The sequence below is a fragment of the Mustela lutreola genome, chromosome 17 (genome assembly GCF_030435805.1).
Source record: "Mustela lutreola isolate mMusLut2 chromosome 17, mMusLut2.pri, whole genome shotgun sequence".
NCBI classification, from domain to species: Eukaryota; Metazoa; Chordata; class Mammalia; order Carnivora; family Mustelidae; genus Mustela; species Mustela lutreola.
The window spans coordinates 7,567,384-7,589,156 of record NC_081306.1 but is presented as its reverse complement, the minus strand read 5'-3'; the positions used below and the strand labels follow the sequence as shown (position 1 = coordinate 7,589,156).

General features: G+C 43.4%; 1 protein-coding gene across 1 annotated transcript; it reads right to left on the bottom strand.

The window, feature by feature from the left end:
* Positions 1 to 7,318: 7,318 nt before the first annotated feature.
* ZP2 (zona pellucida glycoprotein 2) lies at positions 7,319 to 19,062 on the bottom strand. The gene is made up of 18 exons (XM_059154926.1): positions 19,001 to 19,062; positions 18,823 to 18,911; positions 17,543 to 17,626; positions 17,060 to 17,154; positions 15,318 to 15,470; positions 14,502 to 14,540; positions 13,966 to 14,124; positions 13,121 to 13,217; positions 12,846 to 13,027; positions 11,762 to 11,888; positions 10,932 to 11,119; positions 10,757 to 10,848; positions 10,531 to 10,655; positions 10,177 to 10,366; positions 9,429 to 9,564; positions 9,261 to 9,357; positions 8,564 to 8,647; positions 7,319 to 7,464 (listed from the first exon to the last, which is right to left on the bottom strand). Exons 1-18 carry the CDS (start codon positions 19,060 to 19,062, stop codon positions 7,319 to 7,321), a joined length of 2,145 nt encoding a protein of 714 aa, XP_059010909.1.
* Between the last annotated feature and the right edge of the window lie 2,711 nt (positions 19,063 to 21,773).

The following is a 21,773-nucleotide window of genomic DNA, read 5'->3' as shown; positions in this document are numbered from 1 at the left end:
TTTTTTTTTTTTTTTAAGATTTTATTTATTTATTTGACAGAGATCACAAGTAGGCAGAGAGGCAGGAAGGGAAGCAGGCTCCCACTGAGCAGAGAGTCCGATGTGGAACTCGATCCCAGGACCCTGAGATCATGACCTGAGCCGAAGGCAGAGGCTTTAACCCACTGAGCCACCCAGGTGTCCCTCTGCTTTGAATTCTTAACCTCAAAAATATACTGCCAGTTACTTTCCCAGCAGAAGAGGTGTTTATTTGGGAATCAACGAGAATCGCAATCTGGGGCAAACAAGCTGCGGCAAAACTGTAGGCAAGTCCAGGGAATAAAGGAGAGTCACACCTATTCCTTCCTTCATTCATTCATTCATTTGAGAGAGAGCGTGAGAGCACAGGAGTGGGAGGAGCAGAGGGAGAGAGAGAATCTCAAGCGAACTCCACCCTGATCAGCGGAGCCTGATGTGGGGCTTGATCTCATCACCCTGAGATCATGACCTGAGTCAAACCCAAGAATCAGACAACTAACCGACTGCACCACCCAGGTGCCCCAAGGCTCACTTCTATAAGGAGAGAAGGGGTGAATTGGGAATGCTGTTATGAACTGAAAGTCCATTAGAGAAAACTGGGAGTCAAAAGTATAGTGGCTTCTCATTGGCTGTTGCCTAGAGGCTGTCGGTGGGGAATGAGGAAATCAGCTCTTCCTCCGGCTGGAGTAGAAGAGTGGTATCTAGGGACGCCTGGGTGGCTCAGTTGGTTAAGCAGCTGCCTTCGGCTCAGGTCATGATCGAGTCCCACATCGGGCTCCTTGCTCCGCTTCTCCCTCTGACTCTGCCTGCCACTCTGCCTGTGCTCGCTCTTGCTCTCTCTCTCTCTGACAAATAAATAAATAAAATCTTAAAAAAAAAAAAAAAAAGAAGAGTGGTATCTATGTTCACAGTCAAATCAGTCTCTTCCTGTTGGGTCTGCAGTTGATTCAGAGTATTAGGGTGTGGGAACTCCCCCTGCCAAAACGTCCAGGTTCCATTTAGTGGGGTTTCCCTTTACTAATTTTCACAGAATCAAGCTTCTTTGTACTATATTTTTGGTGAAATCACTTCCCTCCCATAAGGACCTCTGGGAATCCAAAGATGAACAGAATAAGACTCTGGTTCTCTTGCGCCTTGGGGGAGCCAAAGCAAAGTAAATTTGTTAACAGAAGGTGTTCTTATTTGTGGTTTATATAAATTTGGTTATTAATCTGAAGGAAACCTTACATGTAACTTGGTGTGTTCTTATAGATGCAAACTATAGCCATAGCTGATTTCCTAAAAGTAATGCTGTTTTAATCCTGAATCATTTTGAATGCTTTTATCTGCAAGAAACAAACTACATCCCTTAAAAAAAGGGAATCCTTAGCATCTCACTAAACATGAAAGATTGTTAAAGAACAAAATTTCAATTGAGTAAACTTGAAGATCTAATTGGTTTTATGAATGGAGTCATGAATCCCACCTAGCGTGTAGAGGGGAGCTCTGAGAAGTTGTAGAAAATGGAAGGTTTCTATAGGAAGGAGGGTGGAGCAAAGACGTTATTAGCTAAAGAAAAGATTGCTTTAGGCAAGGTCACTTACCCTTAGGTGGAAGGGCTGGGAGTCTTACACAGATGACCTCATCTTCCTTTGGGGAATGGAGGGCCCATGTGACAATTACCTCATTAGTGCTGACTAGAAAAGTCCTGACTGACCAGTTAAGACTTCATTTCTGGGGAAGGTTAAAACTGTAATTAGATTAGGTATTAAGCTCCCTTTGAGGTCCTGTGGTTTTCTTCTTAACAAGATGCAAGTGATTGCAGGGTTGATTGAGGAAACACAACAAAGTGATCAGGAATCTAGATTTTCCATGTTTTTAGTCTACCATTCTCAGTGTCATTAGGCTGTTTCCTCACGGTCACAAGATGGCTGCCATAACTCAAAGACTCACAATGTCACACCACCACATCCATAGACAGGAAGAAAAGGGGCTAGCTTTACATACTTTTTTTTCTTTTTAAAACAAGGAAGAAAAAGACAGATGCCTCCCTTGCAATATCCCTTTAAATCTCATTGAACAGAAACATATGCCTCCTGGTAGCTGATCTGCAAGGGAAGTGAAAGTTCATCTTGATTATTAAGCACCATCAGAGTGTGTCACCTAGGGATACATTATGCCATTCCAGAACAGTCAAAGTTCTCTTATTAGGGAAGAAGGGGACAGGGAGAAAAATGAGGATTCTGGGACCCAATTCTATGTGTATGGGGGTTACCCCACCAAGCAATTCTCTGGTGCCATTTGGGTGTCCTACAATTCAACTCACTTCTCACTACCTACCTAGAGATAGCATCAGATACCACAGGTTAAGGGCTCAGTCCTACAAGACTGTCCCTACCTACCGTACCCCACTTCAGATGCCAGTCACAAGTCCAGGTACCTGTGGTCCTCATGATCTGGCTACAGGTGGGAGGTTCTGATGACACCCTGTTGGGTTTGATTGATTTGCTAGAGTGTCCCACAGAACTCAGAAAAACAGTGCATTTACTAGATTACTGGTTTATTATTAAAGGATGTAACTCAGGAACAGCCAGATGGAAGAGAAGCATAGGGATGGAGAAAGGACAAGGAACTTCCATGTCCTCTCTGAAAACACCATTCTCCCCAAATCTCCACATGTTCTCCAACTTGGAAGCTCTCTGAACCCTCTGCTTTGAGGTTTTAATGGAAGCTTCATTATATAGGCATGATCAACTGGCCGAGTCCCAGAAATCAAGGGGGTGAGACTGAAAGTTTCTACCCTTTGTTCAAGATTGGTTTCCCTGGCAACCAGCCCCCTTGTCTAAGTTATTAAGGGGCTTTCCCAAAGTCATCTATTAATGTAAGAAAAGGCTCCTTAATTACTCTCAACACTTAAGAAGTTCCAAGTGTTTTAGGAGCTCTATGCTACAGGGGGACAAAGACCAAATAAATATTTCTTACTATAAATCACAATATCACAGGAAGAGAAAGTGGGAAGGAAACCTTTTCAGATTAAGCAGCCTACGCCAACTATTAGTCGCAGTTCACTCATGAGTTTATTCACAAAGCAAAGTTCCTTGGGTGTTGTGTGATCAAAGGTCAGGGTCAAGGAGAGGTTAGGCAGAATTCTAACCTCTGTCAGGGAAATCTACTCTCAAGAGAGGAAGTGGTACTTAGGCTACCCAAGAGCCCAGCCTACACACACTGGAGTCCGTTGACTCATCAGGGGGAAGCTGCTATGACCAAGACTATGGATATGCCAGGCACTGTACATTCTACCTTCTGCTGATCCCCTGTCCTCCAGCAGTGAGGTAGCTTCCTACTCCATGCACCACCACCTTCAAGCCAGAAGCAATGTTACCCCATGGATTTTCTACTTATTGGCACAGTAGTGACAATTACCTGTAGAAGGTAATTCTAATTCTGGTACCTCAGTGGGTTACAACTTCAATTCCCATCTCAGGATGGACTCGTGTTCTCAGCAACTCTTCAATTCCACCAGGATATACTATGGTTTAGAAATGAAGCTGATTGCAACTTGAATCTGCCAAGCCCTTGAAACAATAAACTGCTCCCATGTTAGTCCCCGTGTAGGAGCAACAGTGTGAGTTTGTAATACGTTGTCTATGACAAAGTTTGCTGGCTTCTGCCTTAGTCTAACACAGCAATTCTTACCCAGAGGTGTATGTCAGAATCACTGGAGGAGCTTGTATTAGTTTCTTCTTTCTGCTGTAACAAATTATCACAAGGGCAGTGGCTTAAAAATAACCAATTTATTCTGGAGGTCAGAGGTTTGAAATCAGTTTCACTGGGCTAAATTCCAGGTGCCAGTGAGGCTGGTCCCTTCTAGAGGCTCTAGAGGAGAGTCCTTTTCCTGAACTCCTTTAGTTCGGTGTCCATCTGTGGTCCTCTGCTGGTAGCCCCTCCCTTGTCATCATGGTGCATCACTCCAGTCCCTGCCTCCATCATCACATTACCTTTCCCTTCCTGTCGCCAGATCTCACCCTGTCTCCCTCTTATAGGGATCCCTGTGATTGCAGTTAGGTCCCACCTGGGTGATCCAGAGAATTTCCCCATGCAGGATCCTTAAATTAATCATGTACATAAAGTCCCTTTTTCCCATGGAAGGGAACATTCACAGGTTTCTGAGATTAGGACATAGATATTTGGGGGCTATTATATGGCTTCAGAGCCCAAACATGCTTAGACTCCTCTCTTTAAAGGTTCTAGTTTAGTAGGTAGGGTCAGGACATGTATATTTTTCGAAATATGTGCCTGATTAAGAATCTCTCACCTAGCACATAGCTTTATCCAACCCTCAGTTGCTTATACTTTTCCCCTGAGGTTTTATTTAGATGGCTGCAGTGCTGACTGGGCAGCTCAGACACTAAGACTTTGACAACTGACTATCTCATTGAACCCTCACGTGCTTTCAGAGTAGGTTTTGTTTTTAAGACTTTGTGTAATCTCTACACTCAACACGGGGCTCAGACCAACAACCCCAGGATCAAGAGTCACATGTCCTACTGACTGAGCCATCTGTGTGCCCCCAAAATAAGTTTTTTGTTTTGTTTTTATCAAAATAGGTTTTATTCTCATTTTAAAGATGTGGAAATAGGCTCAGAGATTGTTCCACCTGCCTAAGGTCACATAGCAAGAGCGACATATATCCAGAACCCAAACACAACTCTTATTCTAGAACTTGACAAATTTCATGAAACTGCCTGAGTCAGCAGATCAGGGCAGGGAAGGAAAGTTCAACATGACAGGGGCCTTCCCAAGGCATGTAGATCCATTCCCAGCTCCTGTAACCTTTGCTGTTCAAACTGTTGGGTCGAGTGTTAGAATCCACACACCCCTCATCTACCTCCTGGGACCTGTTACAACTATGGCTCATCCCTACTGCATAAGCAAGATTGCAAACATGAGTTTGGTGAGGGAGCAGTCTCTCGGGATTTGAGCTCCCTCTCTCCCCACAGCACAAGGCTGCCTCTCCCACGTACAGTAGGAGGATGTGAACCTTTGGAAGTTGAGAGCATAACTTGAGTCAGTCACTTATTGTACTTGTTCCTGGCTTCCATGGCAACAAGTGTTCATCCCAGCAGTTGCTCCACAGTTGGCTTAGCTTTTCTCCCAAGTTCTGTCCCAGCATTTGTGGCAAACATCAGAACCAAGCCCTGCTGTGGGGACAGGCTGGAGGCCAGGTCACCGTGATCCTGACTTGTGACCATATACAAACAGACCAACCTGGAGAAGAGAGGCTCCAGCTCCTTCATCAAGATCATATATCTTGGATAAGCTACTCTAGGGACTATGTTGCTCTTCTGTAAACTGTGTGCATTTCCAGCAAAGTGATGGCTTTAGGGACTCATTAGAGTTTGTATTTATTACCTATTGCTGTTGTAACAAATTCATATAAACTTAGCATCTTGAAATACAGGTTATTTCACAACTCTGGAATTCAGAAGTCCAAAACGGGGCAGTGGAACTGTGTTCCTTGAGGCTCTAGTGGAGACCCATTTCCTTGCCATCCCTAGCTAATATTGGCTCCCCACATTCCATGGCTTGTGACCCCCATCACTCTGATTTCTGCTTCCATCGGGACATCTTCTGACTCTGATCCTTCTGCCCTTTTTATAAGGACCCTTGTGATTGGGTCTTATTGGATAATATCCCCGTGTCAGGACTCTCGGGCACATCTGCAAGGTCCATTTGGAACCAAGTAAAGAGAATATTCAGATTCTGGGGAATAAGAAGTGGACCTGTTGGGGTGGTCATTATTTAGCCTATCATTGGGGATCAGGAAGCCCCTTAAGTGGCCAAATTTAAATGCCATTTTAAAAAGTACAACATACGCGGGTTTTCTGGCTCTAATGTGGAACACTGTGCCTGGTCAGTCACAGAAAAGCTTGACTCCAAGACCATTTATCATTATCAAATTAAGGCTTTATTCCCTTCTAAAGCAATATCCCAAGAATGGCTTTGATGACTAACTTGAACTTTTGACTCCTAGAACTCTAGAAAGACCAGAGCTTTCACACAATGTGAATAGTTTCCTTCCCCACACCATAAGCTGAATTCTACTGTATAAATGTAGTCAAATAATTTAGAATGAAAAGGTGTATTGGGAGAGGAGGCAGAATGCATATCAAAGAGCTGCAGTATAGGTCGCCTGGGAGGCTCAGTGGGTTGGGCCTCTGCCTTTGGCTCCAGTCATGAGCTCAGGCTCAGCGGGGAGCCTGCAACCCACCCCCCTCTACTTGTGATCTCTGTCAAATAAATAAAATCTTAAAAAAAAAAAAGAGCTACAGTATATTTAACATTCTTCAAATTTTAAAAAGCGAGACTATGACTACTCCGAAAAAAGTTCCCAACACACTGAAGACTTTGTTTTTACCTCCTAGCCCCATACAGATATTTTAAAGCTTTTTGAGATTTTTTTCCTAGCCAAAGCTCTTATACAATCTATGTTTTTTCTAGTTGAAGGATACAAGCGAGTTCATTTCTGTATTACTTTGAACATAGTCTGTTAAGAGCTACAATGGCAAGCAAACACTAGTCCTTTTGATGTAATTGCGATGTAGAAGCTGGGGGACCCTGAGCGGGAAAAGACACAGAAGGAAGAATAATCGCATGTCGGCAGTGGGAAAGCCACTCTCCAGGCTCAGCTAAGGGGCTGTTGTCCAGCTGTGGAGTCTTAACGAGAGTAGGAATGTTGTAACTGCACCTAAGAAAACCAGAACCTTTATTCATTTCCATTCCCCTAGGGAGATTGCTGGTCTCGAATTGCATGATGAATTGAGGGAACAATGTAACTGAAAACCTTGAAGTTCTCAGGCAAAGTTTCTTTCAAAGAGTAATTTGAGTTAGGAAATATGGAAGCAGAACGCTAGATTAATTCCTTGGGAACACCTCTTTACCCTGCCCTTCTAGGGAAGGGAAATCGTGCCCCTGACTAAGGGTGAGCTTTCATCTCCACATCTTGCATATGTGAATGGAGGAGTGAAAGATGAGTCGCCTGAAGGCAGCCCCAGAGGGGGGCTGGAGGGAAGACCTGCTGCTGGTTCAGTTTTCCAGCTCAGCCAGTTTGGGGAGTGGAGGTCAGAGAAAGCTGAATGACAGGAAACAATTAAGTCCTGAATTTCCTTATTCTTATCTACACAGCCAAAGCCCATTAGGATGGTGGAGAGGTTCTATATGACCTCTACCGAGTGTGACCCCAGAAGCCATCCTTGAACTCCATCTAAGGTTAATGAGGTAAGAGCAAGCAGCTTGCTTCAACCACTTTATTTGAAAATCCTTAGTGATTTAACATCATGATTCTTTTCTTGCGGAGGTAGCTCATGAGACCTAGAGTTGCCAGCAGGCCTGCTAAGGCAGCCACAACCACCATAGTCTTAAAAGCAACATATCCGGCAGCCTTGGGCTGTTTCGAGTCCACAGCATCTGGGAAGGAAGGAGACATTCAAGTCTTAAGATCATTAAAAATCAAAAGGCCTAAGTTAAAGTCTGAGGCTGCCCAGCGAAGTGATATGAAGCCTCACAGGGCTCATTTGGGAAGCTCATAACAAGGTATACAGTCTTACTCCTGGAGCCAACCTCCACCTCTCGCTGCTCTGCTCCCACAGCTGTTCCCACCTCCTCGCTTCTTTTCCTTCTACAATCAGATGAACTGACACCCGAAAAGAACCTTACTGTTTCAGCCTTCTTAACATTATGGCACTAATAGAAATGATCCCGAGCGCATGGTTTCCTACAGGTTGTTAGGGATTTAAGGCCACTTACTTTCAAATTATGGGTCTCTAATTAAGACCAGCTGGGATCAAGATAGGAGATATTAAGAACACAACCTAGTACAGAATGAAGTTTGGCAGGAGTAAGTCACATGCCTTCCGATTGAATAGTTCACTTCTAGAAAGATATCCCAGGGGTGCCTGAGTGTTTCAGTCAGTTAAGTGTCTGACTCTTGCTTTTGGCTCAGGTTGTGATCTCAGGGTCTTGAGTTAGAGCTCCCAGGATGGGATCTGGGCTCAACCGAAATCTGCTTGACATTCTCTCCCCCTCTCCCTGCCCCTTCAGTTTGTGTTCTAAAATAAATCTTAAAAAAAAAAAGCTATCCTGGATTTGTGTAGTAGGCAAAGATTTAAGAGGAGGATTCTACTGGAGCATTAGTGACAAAATTGGAAATAACCTGGACACCCATGAATGAAGACTGTGGTTAAGACAGAGCCGTGTGGATGGAATCCTATATAGCTGTTAGCAGTGAGGTAGTTCTCTGTGCAGATTAAATGCTTCAAAACAAATAAAAAAAATTTACAGCAAGTAGGTAGAATATGTAATAATGATTTTTTTCACTTGCATTAGAAGATTTTTTTTAAGGGGGGTTTTTGGAAGAGTACACAAGAAACTTAGAGTTATGGCTAGGAAGAGAGACTCATTCTTTTTTTATTTAGGATTACCATAGGCATGTATTATTTGTGCATGGTTAAATTTAACAAAGCCAAGAACTTGAGTCCAGGAAGTGCCCTAGGCTTTAAATCCATACCTCTGAGTGAAGAGCCATTTGACAACAGGAGGATGGGTCCCGGGAGACTTACTATCATTTTCTCTTCTTCAGTGGTACCTGTGGCTGGGGACAGAGATTGGAGTTAGTATCTGACCTTGGGAGTAGTGACCCAGAGAGAGGTGTGTCGATGAACTTAGACAACATCTCTGCTGAGTTCCCTGCTCTATGTAGGGTTTTGCCTCTCCTACCTTTGTAGGAGGGCATATACTTTACTGTAAAAACAGAATAAACTCTCCAGAAATATCCCCAGGAAGATTAAGTTCCCAGTCTACCCAGACTTTGCAAGAGTAACTTTGCAGAGTCACATGTGCAGAAGATCAGGCTCCAGTCCATGTGCAAAACCAGACTTGCTTATAGTCTGATCCAGAACTTGCCATCTCAGCCTTATCCTATGGGCAGGGAGGCAGTCCTCCCTGAGGTTTCTTGGAACAAGAAACCTGAGAACACTTCTTAGAAGATAAAGAGTCCCAATAAAGCCCCCCCACTTTTTTTTTTTTTTTCATTTTATAGGACTTGTACACTTATTGGTACCCACTAGCAGCCCAAGATCAAGAGTTGTAGGCTCTACTGACTGAGGCAGTCAGACTCTCCACAGCCCTCATTCTTAAGGTTTCCAGTTCTGAGAAGATAAGGCTTGCTTTGAGGGCTCATGGTAACGAAGACTTGAAGTTTTTACCTCGCCTGTGTCTGAATGACACAGGGCAAGTCACAGAACACAGAGGGGAGTCTGGAGAGAGTTGATTGCAGATTAACGCGCTGCAGTGGAAGTAGACCTGGAGATAGAAGAGTCGAGTGGAACTGATGCACTCACATTCAGTCTGTTCCAGGGGACTTAATTGCTTACCAGGCTAGAGAGCACTTGAGCCTCGGATACAAAGGCAAAGGTCTTCACATCGAACCTCTGATAGTGATTAGGATAGGTCACAGATGAACCAACTGGATGGAAGGTAGTTCTGTGGTTGTCTAGATTGTATTCACAGCTGGGAGGCACATACCAGGGCAGAACATCAGCAATGTTATTCCCTACCCCCCCACCCCAAGTTTGACTCAACAATTGCCCAAATTCAGCCACATGTATTCTAACACCTTGTGAACTGTTCTACCTTCTACCTGTGCCTTTTATTTAATATACTTTCTGATGTGGTCTACCCAACAATATCCAGTCATGAGTTGTACATATTAGTTCTATTTTTCTAACATAGTAATACTATTTAAGTACTGATTAGTTTGCTAGGTAAGCCTATCAGGAGTCTCAAGTTTTATATGTAGTTTTTATATTGGCTTAATTCTTCCTACTAATCTGAGTGCCTAGTATGTCCCAGGCAGTTAGACTGGTTACTAATGAACACAGACAAAGATCAGGGCCTTTGTGACCGTGCTCTTCTGAACCCAGGAGGGTTTTTTCTTCTTCACTGTCACTTTTTTTTTTTAAGATTTTTTTTTTTTTTAAAGTAATCTCTACCCCCAACATGGGGCCCAAACTCCTAACCCAGAGATCAAGAGTCTCATGCTTTATTGACTGAGCCAGGTAGGCACCCTTTCGCTGGTAATTTTTCATTAACGGAGCTACCTTATGGGTGGAGAATACCTACCCATCCATGATAATATTCCACTGGGGAAGTGAGGCTGGGTCCACAGTGGGTGTTGCCCAGCAGTCATCTAAGACCAGCTTGATATTGGGGTCAGCCCTATTAAGGACTCTTAGTTCCAGGTAAATTGGTTGGCGGAGGTATCTCACCACAGGGTACTCCTTGTCCCCATAAGGTCGAAGGTAAGATTGGTCTGAAATGGAAAAGGAACATCTTCACTACGCAAGTTGTTGATGGTTGCAGTATGAGCTAAAGCATCATTACTATTCCATTAGTCTGGCAGCATCAGAAAGCTCAGGTTGGGGCAGAGTTCTCTGAAAGTATTTAAGCGGGGTGTCTTAGGTTATGATGGCTCACCTGGGTAGGTTTGCATGCTCAAGGCAACTGGACCTGGCCTCACAGAGGCCACTGGAGGAGGAAGGCTTTGGACATCAGTGTTTATTTGCAGGTCATCTCTGCTGTAATGGCACCTCACAGTCATTCTGTAATGAATGTGGGGAGGGGCCAAGTGGTAAGAAGAATTTTAGGTTAGAAGACTGCTTTAACCTAACGTGGAGCTTAAGAAGTAGCAATTTCATCACACCTGAATTCACTATCTCTGGAAATTGTGCGTGGAGGGAGATGCGCCCAGAGAGCATGTATTTCATTTTCGTAGATGACTTTGTCGTCCTTGAACTTAAAATTAGAGGAAGGTTAGAAGTGGGTGACCACTGATCTTATAGTCCAGTCTTAACACCTCGAAGTCTGCTGGTACTCACCTTATGTCTTGTTCCACATCTGCTCAGGGGGATATGAAACACTGTCAGCCCTTGAGATGGAACCTTGAAGGTAGGTTGGCAGGTTGAGTCCCCCACCCTGAGGGTATCCAAGTTTAGAGCTGGTTTTGTTTGGTGGCTGTAGACCTTGACATCCATAAACCCATCCTGGTTGCACAGGTCACCTGTAACTAGATGGTGTTAAGAGTTTAAAGAAACATGTCTGCCATATTAATGGTCCTCTACCAACCTTCAAGTCCAGATGAAGAGAACTGTGAGAAAACTCTGAGGGGCTAAAGGGAGTTGAGGGTCAGATTATGGCTTCAAGTGCAATGTCTTGTGTCATTATGTATCTTCTTTCAAGTCTCGCAAATCCTGAGTGGTTTGAGGAAAGGAATAGGTGGGGGGTGGTTAGTTGATGCAGGAACTAGTTTTTCCCATTGGCCTGATGTGATATGGTAAATAAGTAAGCACAGAGAGCCAATACTGAACAAAACCACCTATTCCACATCCTTACGCAATTTGTAGGCATTTGGGTGATGTCCTTTAAACTTTAGTAGTCCTTCTGACTACAGGTTGGAATCAATCTTATTTAGATAATGGGCTCAGGCTCCTAATGCAGAATATATCCTGGCTACTTAAACATGGATCCATTATAGTGAGATCTACCCGTATATATATTTTGGAGATACTATCTTCTTAGGGCTCTGTTCATGGCAGCTACACTGAGGTTTCTGATCTGATGAGTTTCCTCACAATGTAAGCAATACAGAGTCTGAAACGCTGTACGTTTTCCCCTATACACAAGAGCTGAGGGAGAAGAGATTTCTTACCTACAGAAACTGGTGACTCACAGCCACACTCAGGATAAACTACCATTGATACAGTCTCACGTTTGAAGGTGAAGGTCAGCTTGAGTGAAGCTAAGTAGAACTGATGGGGTAGGCATTTTTCAGAGGACTGAAAGGAGACAAGAATGTCGATGAGCAGCTGCAGCCATGTGGGCCCAGCAAAGCCCACAGTGAGGCAGGAAGGAAGTACACTGAATACCTGTAGGGCACCCTCCAGAATTAATCGGGTTTCCCTTTAAACCAGAACAAGAGAGAGCCTATCACTTCTCCAGATCAGGATGCTTTCCTAGGCAGGAAATTTATTGCTTTAAACTCATGCCCTGAAATACCCAGCTCTGCATGCTCTTTGTATTAGATACTGAAGCCTGAATTAACAGATCAGATTCCAAAGAGCTGAGTACTCTGCCAAGCCAGGTCTGAGTAAAAAGGACTCTGCAAATGTTGTCAGATGTTACTGCAAACCACCCCTTACCCCGACATAAGATTACTCTCTGCTCTCCCTGGCAACTGCATCTGTTAAGAATGGCCTCAGTAAGAACAATTGAGGACAGTTTTGTTTGGATCAAGCTGCCCTATTAAAAATAGGTTATAAGAGGGTCATCATTAGCAACTTAAAAGCAGTGCAATGAATGGAGGGGGGAAAAAAAAAACCACACACAAGAAAACTTCCATTGCAGTGGCTCAAAGAGGCTTGGTGTTTGAGAGTGAATTTTAGTTATTTAAAAATTCACTTAGGCAAAGTGATCAAATGAGGCCTTCCAGAATTTGAATCCATTATATGGATAATTAAGAATTTATGGTCAGGGTCCCTGGTGGCTCAGTGGGTTAAGCCTCTGCCTTGGGCTCAGGTCATGATCTCAGGGTCCTGGGATCAAGCCCCACGTTAGGCTCTCTGCTCAGCAGGGAGCCTACTCCTCCCACCCCCACCCTCTCTCTGCCTGCCTCTCTGCCTACTTGTGATCTTTGTCAAATAAATAAAATCTTAAAAAAAAAAAAAAGAATTTATGGTCAAGCCGTCAACTGTGCTTCCAGCTAGGCTTCCATAAAGTTCATGCTTGGAACATACTTTGATTTTGAGTAGGGTTTTGCTGAAGTGCAATCTCAAGCCCTTGGATTCTTCCTTATGGATCCCATGGTCATGCAGCTGGCTTAGAGCAAAGCTCCTGTTTTCAAAGCTCACAGAGGTCAACTTCCAAGGAAACTCTGGTATGGTGACCGTCACATGTGTGGCATTACAGTTCACGGGATCTAGAAGGAATGGCCGATACGATGTCCGTGATCAACTTTAAGGCCCCGGAACAGTGTCTCCCACAACGGAGATGCCCTTTCCTAGGGCCTTACCTGATATACAAAGCACTCGTGTTGTTAAGATGAGCTTCTGCCCAGTAGATTCTTGTATCAACTTCAGAGGCGCAGTGTAGAGGTGCCTGTTACCTTGCTGAGCGTGAGGTTTGGGGTAGAAACAGTTTTAAAGACATCTGTTTACTTGAATATCTAACCAATGCTGGAAGAATTGTCAGAGCAAACATATGCTTAAGTATTGACACTATTTTGGTCCGAGTAGAATTTAAGCATTCTGCCTAGGGACTGTTCGTCAGGTGTTCTAGTTTTAAAATCTTGTATTTCGTAACGTCTGGCAAGTTAGTGTTGTCTACTGATAGGACCTATAGGCGATTGCTAGGCAGATGTGAGCAAAAGCTGATTTTATGGTAACAGCATTCAGAGAAAGTGTTTGTAGGACTCCACCCACACATTTATAATCAATGACTAACAGGGCTGTTCTTGTTAAGATGGCGGACGTGTAAGTGCTTTCTTAGGTGCCAAGACCTGTTCCAAGTACTTTGGCACATTAACTCATTAACTTCATGTCTTGGTCACTGGCCCCCCAAAGCACCAATTCCTACAGTAGAACCATATTATAGGAAAATGATAAAACAGAACACCTTAATTCATAGAAGAATTTAGTACCACCTCCTATCACATTATAGAATCAGTATTCATCTATTGGAAGAACAATCTGTTCTAGTCACCTTTGCATCTTTAGTTTTCAGTGCAGGGCTTAGCACATTAAGATACCTGTTAAATCAGTTGTATTCTCAGTTCATATGAACACATGGTTGAGAGGACATTTGGACTTAGAAATACTGGTCTGTGCTTGGGTGGTGGTACAGGAGATTCACACCTACCACATAGTCAGTCACTCCGATGGCATTGAATGGCATTTGGATGCTCAGCTTTTGTTTCTCGTCGAAGAAGATACTATATCCTCGGGTCACAGCCTCCTGCAAAGTCAGAGTTTGGACTTTTGCACCGTCACCAATCTCCATGATCCATCTCGGCAGAGTCTTGGAATCATAAAAACACAAGTTTCATTTAGAGGGCTGGTGCTCATCTTAACCCCGAGACTATTTGTCTATTTAATGTTTTATTTCATTTTTTATTTTTTAAGGTTTTACTTGTCAGAGAGAGAGAGAGAACAAGTGTGCACATAAGCAGCAGGAACTGCAGGCAGAGAGAGAAGCAGGCTCCCAGCTGAGCAAGGAGCCCAATGCGGGACTCGATCCCAGGACCCTGCGATCATGATCTGAGTGGAAGGCTGACACTTAATTGACTGAGCCATCCAGGCATCCTATACTTAGTATTTTAAAATCAGGATTCAAGTTCGGTTACTTTCACTATATAAGTAAAGTTACTTAGGTAATTTAAAAAGTTACTTCCATACCGAATTTTCAGCCATGTCTGGAATAACATTGAAGGTAAACTGAAAAAAAAAAAAAAAGAAAAAGAAACCATGATGTGAGGTCTTGATTTAGAGGAGCAAGTTTCTGAAATCCCACTACCTGACAGCATGTACAAGATGCCCAGAGCAACGGCTATGCAGTTCTTACACTAAGAGGCCTGATAGTGGGCATAGTAAGAAAACGCACAGGCCCACTTGTGAAAACTACCCTGAGCTTCTGATTGGAAGATCTAAGCTCCCTTCCAGTTCTAAGTTAAGACAGTGGATTCTTAGGTGCACATGTTTTTACCTTCATGCATAGGAATCAATAATTAGGTCAAACCACGCAGTTCTATCATTGTTCTAACAAAACATCAATGTATTTTAGTTGTCCATTAACAATATTTGTTAGGTTAGACTATAAACGTCCTAAATAGGTGATTGGAATATTGTGCTTTATAACTATATACTATCATCTGGCAAAGAACCTGGGACATGATAGCTATTCCATTTGCTGAATGATTATTATTAACATGACTGCAGCTACCAATGGAATCTTTTCTACTACCAGGTATGATGTTCTGAGGACTGTATATACCCTCTCAATTCTTATCACCAGCCTTTGAGATATTATTGCCCCCTCTTTTGGACCTGGAATCAAAGGTTCAGTGTGGTTAAGAAATCAATCCAAAGCCACCCAACAAGTTAGTAGTTGAATACAGAATGGTAAGCCTGACCCTGTTCCTAACCCCAGCTCTGTGTAGACCAGCACATTTTCCCTGCAGTAGTCATGAGAAGCAGTCACCCTGCTTCACTCACAGACACGGAATCCTTTGTGCAGATAGTGGATCCGGCATGCTCCTGGGTTTCTTCTGCTTGTGCAACTGGACATCTGATGTGATATATGAAAGTCGTAGATGGTAAAGCAGTAGTGTTGTCCAGGAGACCGATGGCAATCAGGTGCTGGCCATGCTGTGTGTAAATGGCACAATAAGAAGAGTAAGTGTTGGGACCTCCGTGGGAAAGCCAAATCCGTGATACCATTGGACCCAGCTGAGTAGTCCAACTCTTGAGGTTACCAATATCACAGGTTCTGGAAGGTACCTCATTGCTCTATCAACAGACTCTACAACTAGCCCTTTTAGATATCCCAGGAAGATGCTGGTCTTGGCAGCAAATAGCTCCTTGAGCTTCAGGGATTGGAGTTCTATTTTTGAATTCTTGACATTTACCTTTGTCTGAATATCATGGTTCTGGCTAATTTGGAGTCTCTACCCAAGTCATTCTCACATGTATTGAGCACCTACATAGCAGTCATTGCTCTGGGTGCTGGACAGAGCCAACTTTGGTATTTCCCCTGGTTTAGGAAAGTCATAGTTTCAAGTAAGGGAGAGCCACCCTTTTTCTATAAAATATCCGTAAATATTTTAGGCATCTTAGGCCACATATGATTTCTAGCATGTACTTTAAGTCCTTAAAAACCTAACCATTCTTAGCTCAAGGACCATTACACACATGCACACGTGCATACCATGAGCTAAATGTGCCCATCCCCAGGTTTTAGTTTGCAAACCCTTGATCTACAGGAAATCAACCCTAAGCTCCCAAGTTGCTAAGGGCTATTTCAGAAAGGGAAAAATTACTGAAGATCCTCACCGTGTAATTAGATGAAGTGGTCAGTTAAATATGCAGATTTCTACCGTGTATCTCAGACCTAAGTCATCAACTAAAGGAACTAAAGGAACTAAGTCTATACTTTCCCAATTCCCCAAGGGAGTCTTTGCATACAAGCTGGAGAACTGCTTGACGGGTTTCTTTTACTGCTCCCAATAACCCTGATTAGGCAATACTGTTGCTTGGCAATGGAGAAAACCCTATTGCTCAGCTGCTGTTTTCCTTCCTACACCTGTTTTTATAGCATAGCAGTTCTGTTTGCCAGCACCAAAATAGCCTTCCCTTTCCCATGGAGGTTACAGATCAAAATAGCTCCTTTTGAGCGTTTGTTCTATCTTGTTGCTGTGCCAGGTTCTTCATCTGCATCTTATCATTCATCTTTAGATACCCTTTGAAGAGGGTGCCAAGCAAAGAAAGATTAGCTCACTTGCTAGAGATCACAACTAGATAGTGGCAAAGCCAGGACTCACACCAAGGCTCCAACTTCAGGATTTCTCTACCTCAGCGTTATTGGCATTTCAGGCCTGAAATCCCTGTCAGAGGGGGCCCCCTGGGCAAATGTGGGCTATTGAGCTGCAACCTCAACTTGTACAGACAGCCCCCCCACTCTAGTTGTGGCAGCCAATAAGGTCTTCAAAACGTTTCCAAACACTACCAAATATTCCCTGGGCAGACAAAACAGAAAGCAAAAACAAAACAATACAAAACAAAAAACCAAAACAAAACAAAAAAACCAACCAACCAATGTCCCAATGCTTAGGGACATTAAACAACCCTGGTTGAGAATAAAAGCTCTACTCTCAAGCCTATACCCTTAATTAGTAGGGTTACTAGTAGTAACCACTAGGTTACTCTTTCCCAAATCACTCTTCAAAGCTATTACTTACCACTCTCTTGGTACAGGTCTCATATGGGACATTCAGGGTGAGCTTTTCTGAGTCCAGGATGGAAATGCAGTTCCATGATTTAAAACTAATGGGATCTACAGAAGCCAGAGCAAAGAGCCAAAAAGTACATTTCAGTGGCAAAGTAAACCAGAGCTATATAGCCAGTCCTGCCAATCCATTTCTAAGTGATTTCAAACCACTTCACGTTTTATTGTCCCATCTGGTGATAGGACCCAAGCTTTGAGAGATGCTGTGATTTGCAACTAAAGAATTCCCAGGGGATTCTGAGAGAAGACACATTTCTGAGGAAAGACAAGGTCTTCCACTCTTGGTGGTATCATGCAAATCAGAGACCCCTAGGGCATCGTGGTAATTGGATGCCAGTTGCTCCCGAGCATGTATTCTGTTCACCTGAAAAATGGGGCTAGCCTTGAGCCCAGGCCTTCCTACTAAGACCAAGGTAAGAATATCCACATGACCTACCCACCACAGATGCATGCCATTTTTCGGCACCCAGATTGCTTGGAAATTCCAATACCATTCTGTTTTCATTGCAAATGACAGTACCTGAAGAGAAAAGGAAGCAACTGGAGTATATCTGAGCTGTAGGAGACAGGATTCCTCCAGAAGGATATGGAGGACCTCTTCTCCAATAGGTATCAAGGAAGGGTACCATTTTTGAGAGGCAAAGCTTGACCCCCCCACCCTCAAGGAGCTCACAGATTGGTGAAAAGATGTACTTACTGTGCAAGATACTAACTATAAGAAAGATAGCAAATGCCTGGGACTTTCTGAAGTTCTAGCTTAGGTTTAACCACGCATACAGAGACCGGTCTAGAACCTTGACAGCAGAGCTGATGGAGGTGGGGATGGTAGGTCTGTGAAGAACTGGAGAAGAAATGTTCTGTCTAAACACTTTTGAACTTGCAGTTTAAAAAAAAACAAAAAACCCCACAAAAAACCCTATATGGAGCACCTGGCTGGCTCGGTCGGAAGAGCATGTGGGACTCTTGATCTTGGGGTGGGAAGTTCGAGCCCCACATTGAGTGTAGAGATTACTTAAGTAAACTTCAAATGAAATGCCCCATGTAATCCAAAGGACACTTCTTAAAGGCTAAATTCTTTTTTAGCCTTTTTTTAAAGGCTAAATTCTACTTATAATCTGCTACTTTACATCCTCTCACTCAGGTGAAAGTTTGAAAAGCTCTTATGAGTGGAACAACTTCAGTTTTGTCTGTTATGCTGATGCTTTCCTTAAGTACGAGTTTGGGTTTGAAAAGGACTACTCCTGAAGATGGGGGCTTAATATTGTGTTTCACTGTTCTTTAGATAGATACCATAAATCTTGAGGTAATGAGGGAGTAGAAAGTAGTATGGGTGTTTTTGTTTTGTTTTGTTATTTGACAGAGAGATCACAAGTAGGCAGAGAGGCAGGCAGAGAGAGGAGGGGAAGCAAGCTCCCCACTGAGCAGAGAGCCAGATGTGGGGCTTGATCCCAGGACCCTGAGATCATGACCTGAGTTGAAAGCAGTGGCTTGACCCACTGAGCCACCCAGGCGCCCCAGTAGTATGGGTGTTTTGCAAGATCTTTTGTTTAGCTAGTATAGCAAGCCATAGGAGAGCAATGGAAAAATCTTCTGACTTGATCAATGTAAGAAAGGGGTGAGTCGAGATTGTCTGAGCCGTATTCAGGTTCCCTAGCTATCTAGTTGCAACCTGTTTTAGAGATGCTAAGAGCATTTCCCCTCACCCAACAGGCATACCTGGGAAGACAGGATCTCCCAACTGAAAAGCACCTGTTGAGTTCACTGAAGTCACAAGGATGAAGAATAAAGAAAGTGACCTGTAGGTGCTAAAAGGGGATTGGAGAGGGTTAAGGAGGAATGAATTCCAACAGATAAGGCCATTGTGTCCCCTCTCTCTACTGTCAGGATTACTCACCTCCAATCTGCTCTAAACCAGCTTGAGGTGCTCCCACACGCTCCCTTCTGTCTGCACGCCATGACCAAATGTATCATCAAATCAGCCAGGTAGGTGGGTGGGCGCCTCCTTTTTTTTTTTTTTTTTTTATAGCAGAAAACAGGATGTGACCCTGCCCTCTCCCATTGGAGACACCTGAGTCCTCTCCAGCCCTCTGAGCTAAGAGGGAGGGATTTGGAACAGGAGAGGCTTTCTGGAAGGCCCGAAGGAAGCATCATTCTGCCCTTTCTGAGACTTGAATTTCCGTTATTCTACCAGGTGCTCTGCAGGCTGCCATGAAACCAGAGCTCCCTGAAATTGGCTCCAGGTGAATGAATTGGTGTTTTTCTCCATAACACTGGGCAAAATTAGTTTCTTTGGGCAAAATATTTACAACTCCAATGTGGAGTGAAAGAAGGAGGTGGGTTTTATTGAGGAATGAATATCTCTTGTTCATACCACCTTTCCTTTAAGTAACCCCCCTAGTCTCCTGGCTATTGGAGACATTACCCTGGTAACTAACCTTTACAGAAAATGGATGATCTAAAGGGGCGCCTGGGTGGCTCAGTGGGTTAAGCCTCTGACTTTGGCTCAGGTCATGATCTCGGGGTCCTGGGATCGAGGCCCACCTCAGGCTCTCTGCTCAGTGGGGAGCCTGTTTCCACCCTCCCCATCGCCTCCCTCTCTGACTACTTGTGATCTCTATCTGTCAAATAAATAAATAAAATCTTAAAAAAAAAAGAAAATGGATAATATATTATTTACCCCAAGTATAAAAGTTAAAACCTACTGCAAAAAAATGTAGGCAATTATAGAAGGCTACAGAGAAAAGGAAATAGTCACCTGTAATCTTGTCACTGCTGAGATTTAGGTATGTAACTTTATGGACTTTTTATACAAACACCACACACACTTAAACCCAACAACTTGGGATCAAAGTTTAAGTTATGTTTCATAACCAGCTTTTACTATTTTACATGTGGTAGACATTTTATTTATCAAACATAAAGATTGCCATTACCATTTTTAAGGATGCATCATGTTCAATGTCTAGATAAATCAGTGTTTAACTGTTTCTAATGACGGACATTAAAAAGCTTCCAATTTTCCAGTTCATTCAGGATGAATTCCTGGAGGTAGAAATTCTGGGTCAAAAAGAGTAGTGATCTAAATAAGAGTGTCATATTGTACCAGTGGGGAGTTTACACATGGGGAAGAGGAGGCAAAGCAACTTGTCCCAGCCTGTTGACAACTGAGTGTCAGAGCCATGTTGAGAACTCAGATTTTCTAAGGCCCAATTGACATATCTTTTCAGCATCTCTCACTGCAATTTGAGAACCTAGATGTCTGCAACCCTTGTTCTATTAATAGGTGATTAATGTTCAAATTCTGTGCAAGTTGCAGGGTCACATTTGCAATTATTGATTTATGTGTTGTCTTTGTGGTATAACTTTAGGAGTAATCTCCACTCCCCATTACAGGTGTCTGAAATGCAATTGTAGGTTAGAGTAGTATTTCCCCAACCTCCTTGATCAAAACATCACATGCATCTCTCATTAACAGCACAGATTCCTGGGTCTCACCCAAGAGCTGTGGAATCAGGCTTCAGGGGAGCGTCCAGAGCGGATGGATGTATTGTTTAACAAGCACTCCAGGTGAGTCTTAAGATCAAGGAAATTTGGCAAATACCTGGAGGGAGGGAGGCAAGACAATGAGTGGTCGCTAGCAGTTAACTTCTTCATGGGAATTAACCCATTCTGTTATAAGGAATTGGGGGGCCAGAGCAAAAGCCAAGATAAGCAAGTTTCTGGGAGTAGACATGGTGAAAGAATTTGGATTCCAAGCAGAGGCACAATAGCAACAGTTAATCCTTTCCTCTGAAGTGTATTTTCTGAAAAGCGACACCTGTTCTGCAAATGTGAAGGTATTCTACCATGATGGTTAAGACTATGATGGGAAGGCAGTAGAGTGTGGAGGGATGATTCCGAGAAACCTGGTCAGAAGGTGGGCAGAGAGCCAGTAGGCGAATGTGTTGCTCTACCTTCTGAGGTCCCACCCCCAGGCTCTTCCCCCTTCCCCCATGCTGTCTAGAGTGTTAGGTCTTGCTTTAGGAAGGGCAGTTCTGGTCTCAGCCCCAAACTCGGGGTTGTGGGAGATGAAAGGGCAACACAAAAGCCCTGAGCAGGAGGCATGGAGAGAAGGAGGATCCCTATGGGCGCTGGAGAAGGTGGTGAGCCCACCAGAGACTTATTTCATTAGCACACTTTGCTAATCACTACAAGGTATTTCCTCTTCTCTCCGAATGGGTCTCTCCTGGAATGTCTTGAGGTGACTTACCTCTTGCTAATCGCCAGGCATTTCTTGAAGGGAACTTCGGGTTGTTATGCATAGGACCAAGAATGTTGTTGCCCCATTTGGGCAGGTGCCCTTCTTACTTCTGAAAACCAGTTCTTACAAACAACAGTTTAAAATTCTTAAATTCCAAGCTTGTTGTCTTATTTTCTACAATATGGACATATTAATAGAATACAGCCTAAATGTTATCATCAGGAGATGGTTAGATGAACCATCTTCAAATACTAAGATGGATCTGTGGATTCAGGTGATCTGTGGAGGCTGATATTGAAGATGTCCACAATGAAATCGGAGCTTGGAGGTGTATAATTGTTTTCATATTTTACTTTAAAAAAAGAAAGAAACTGTGTGTGTGTCTATACATTTATGTGTCCGTGCATGGGTATATAAATGTGCATTT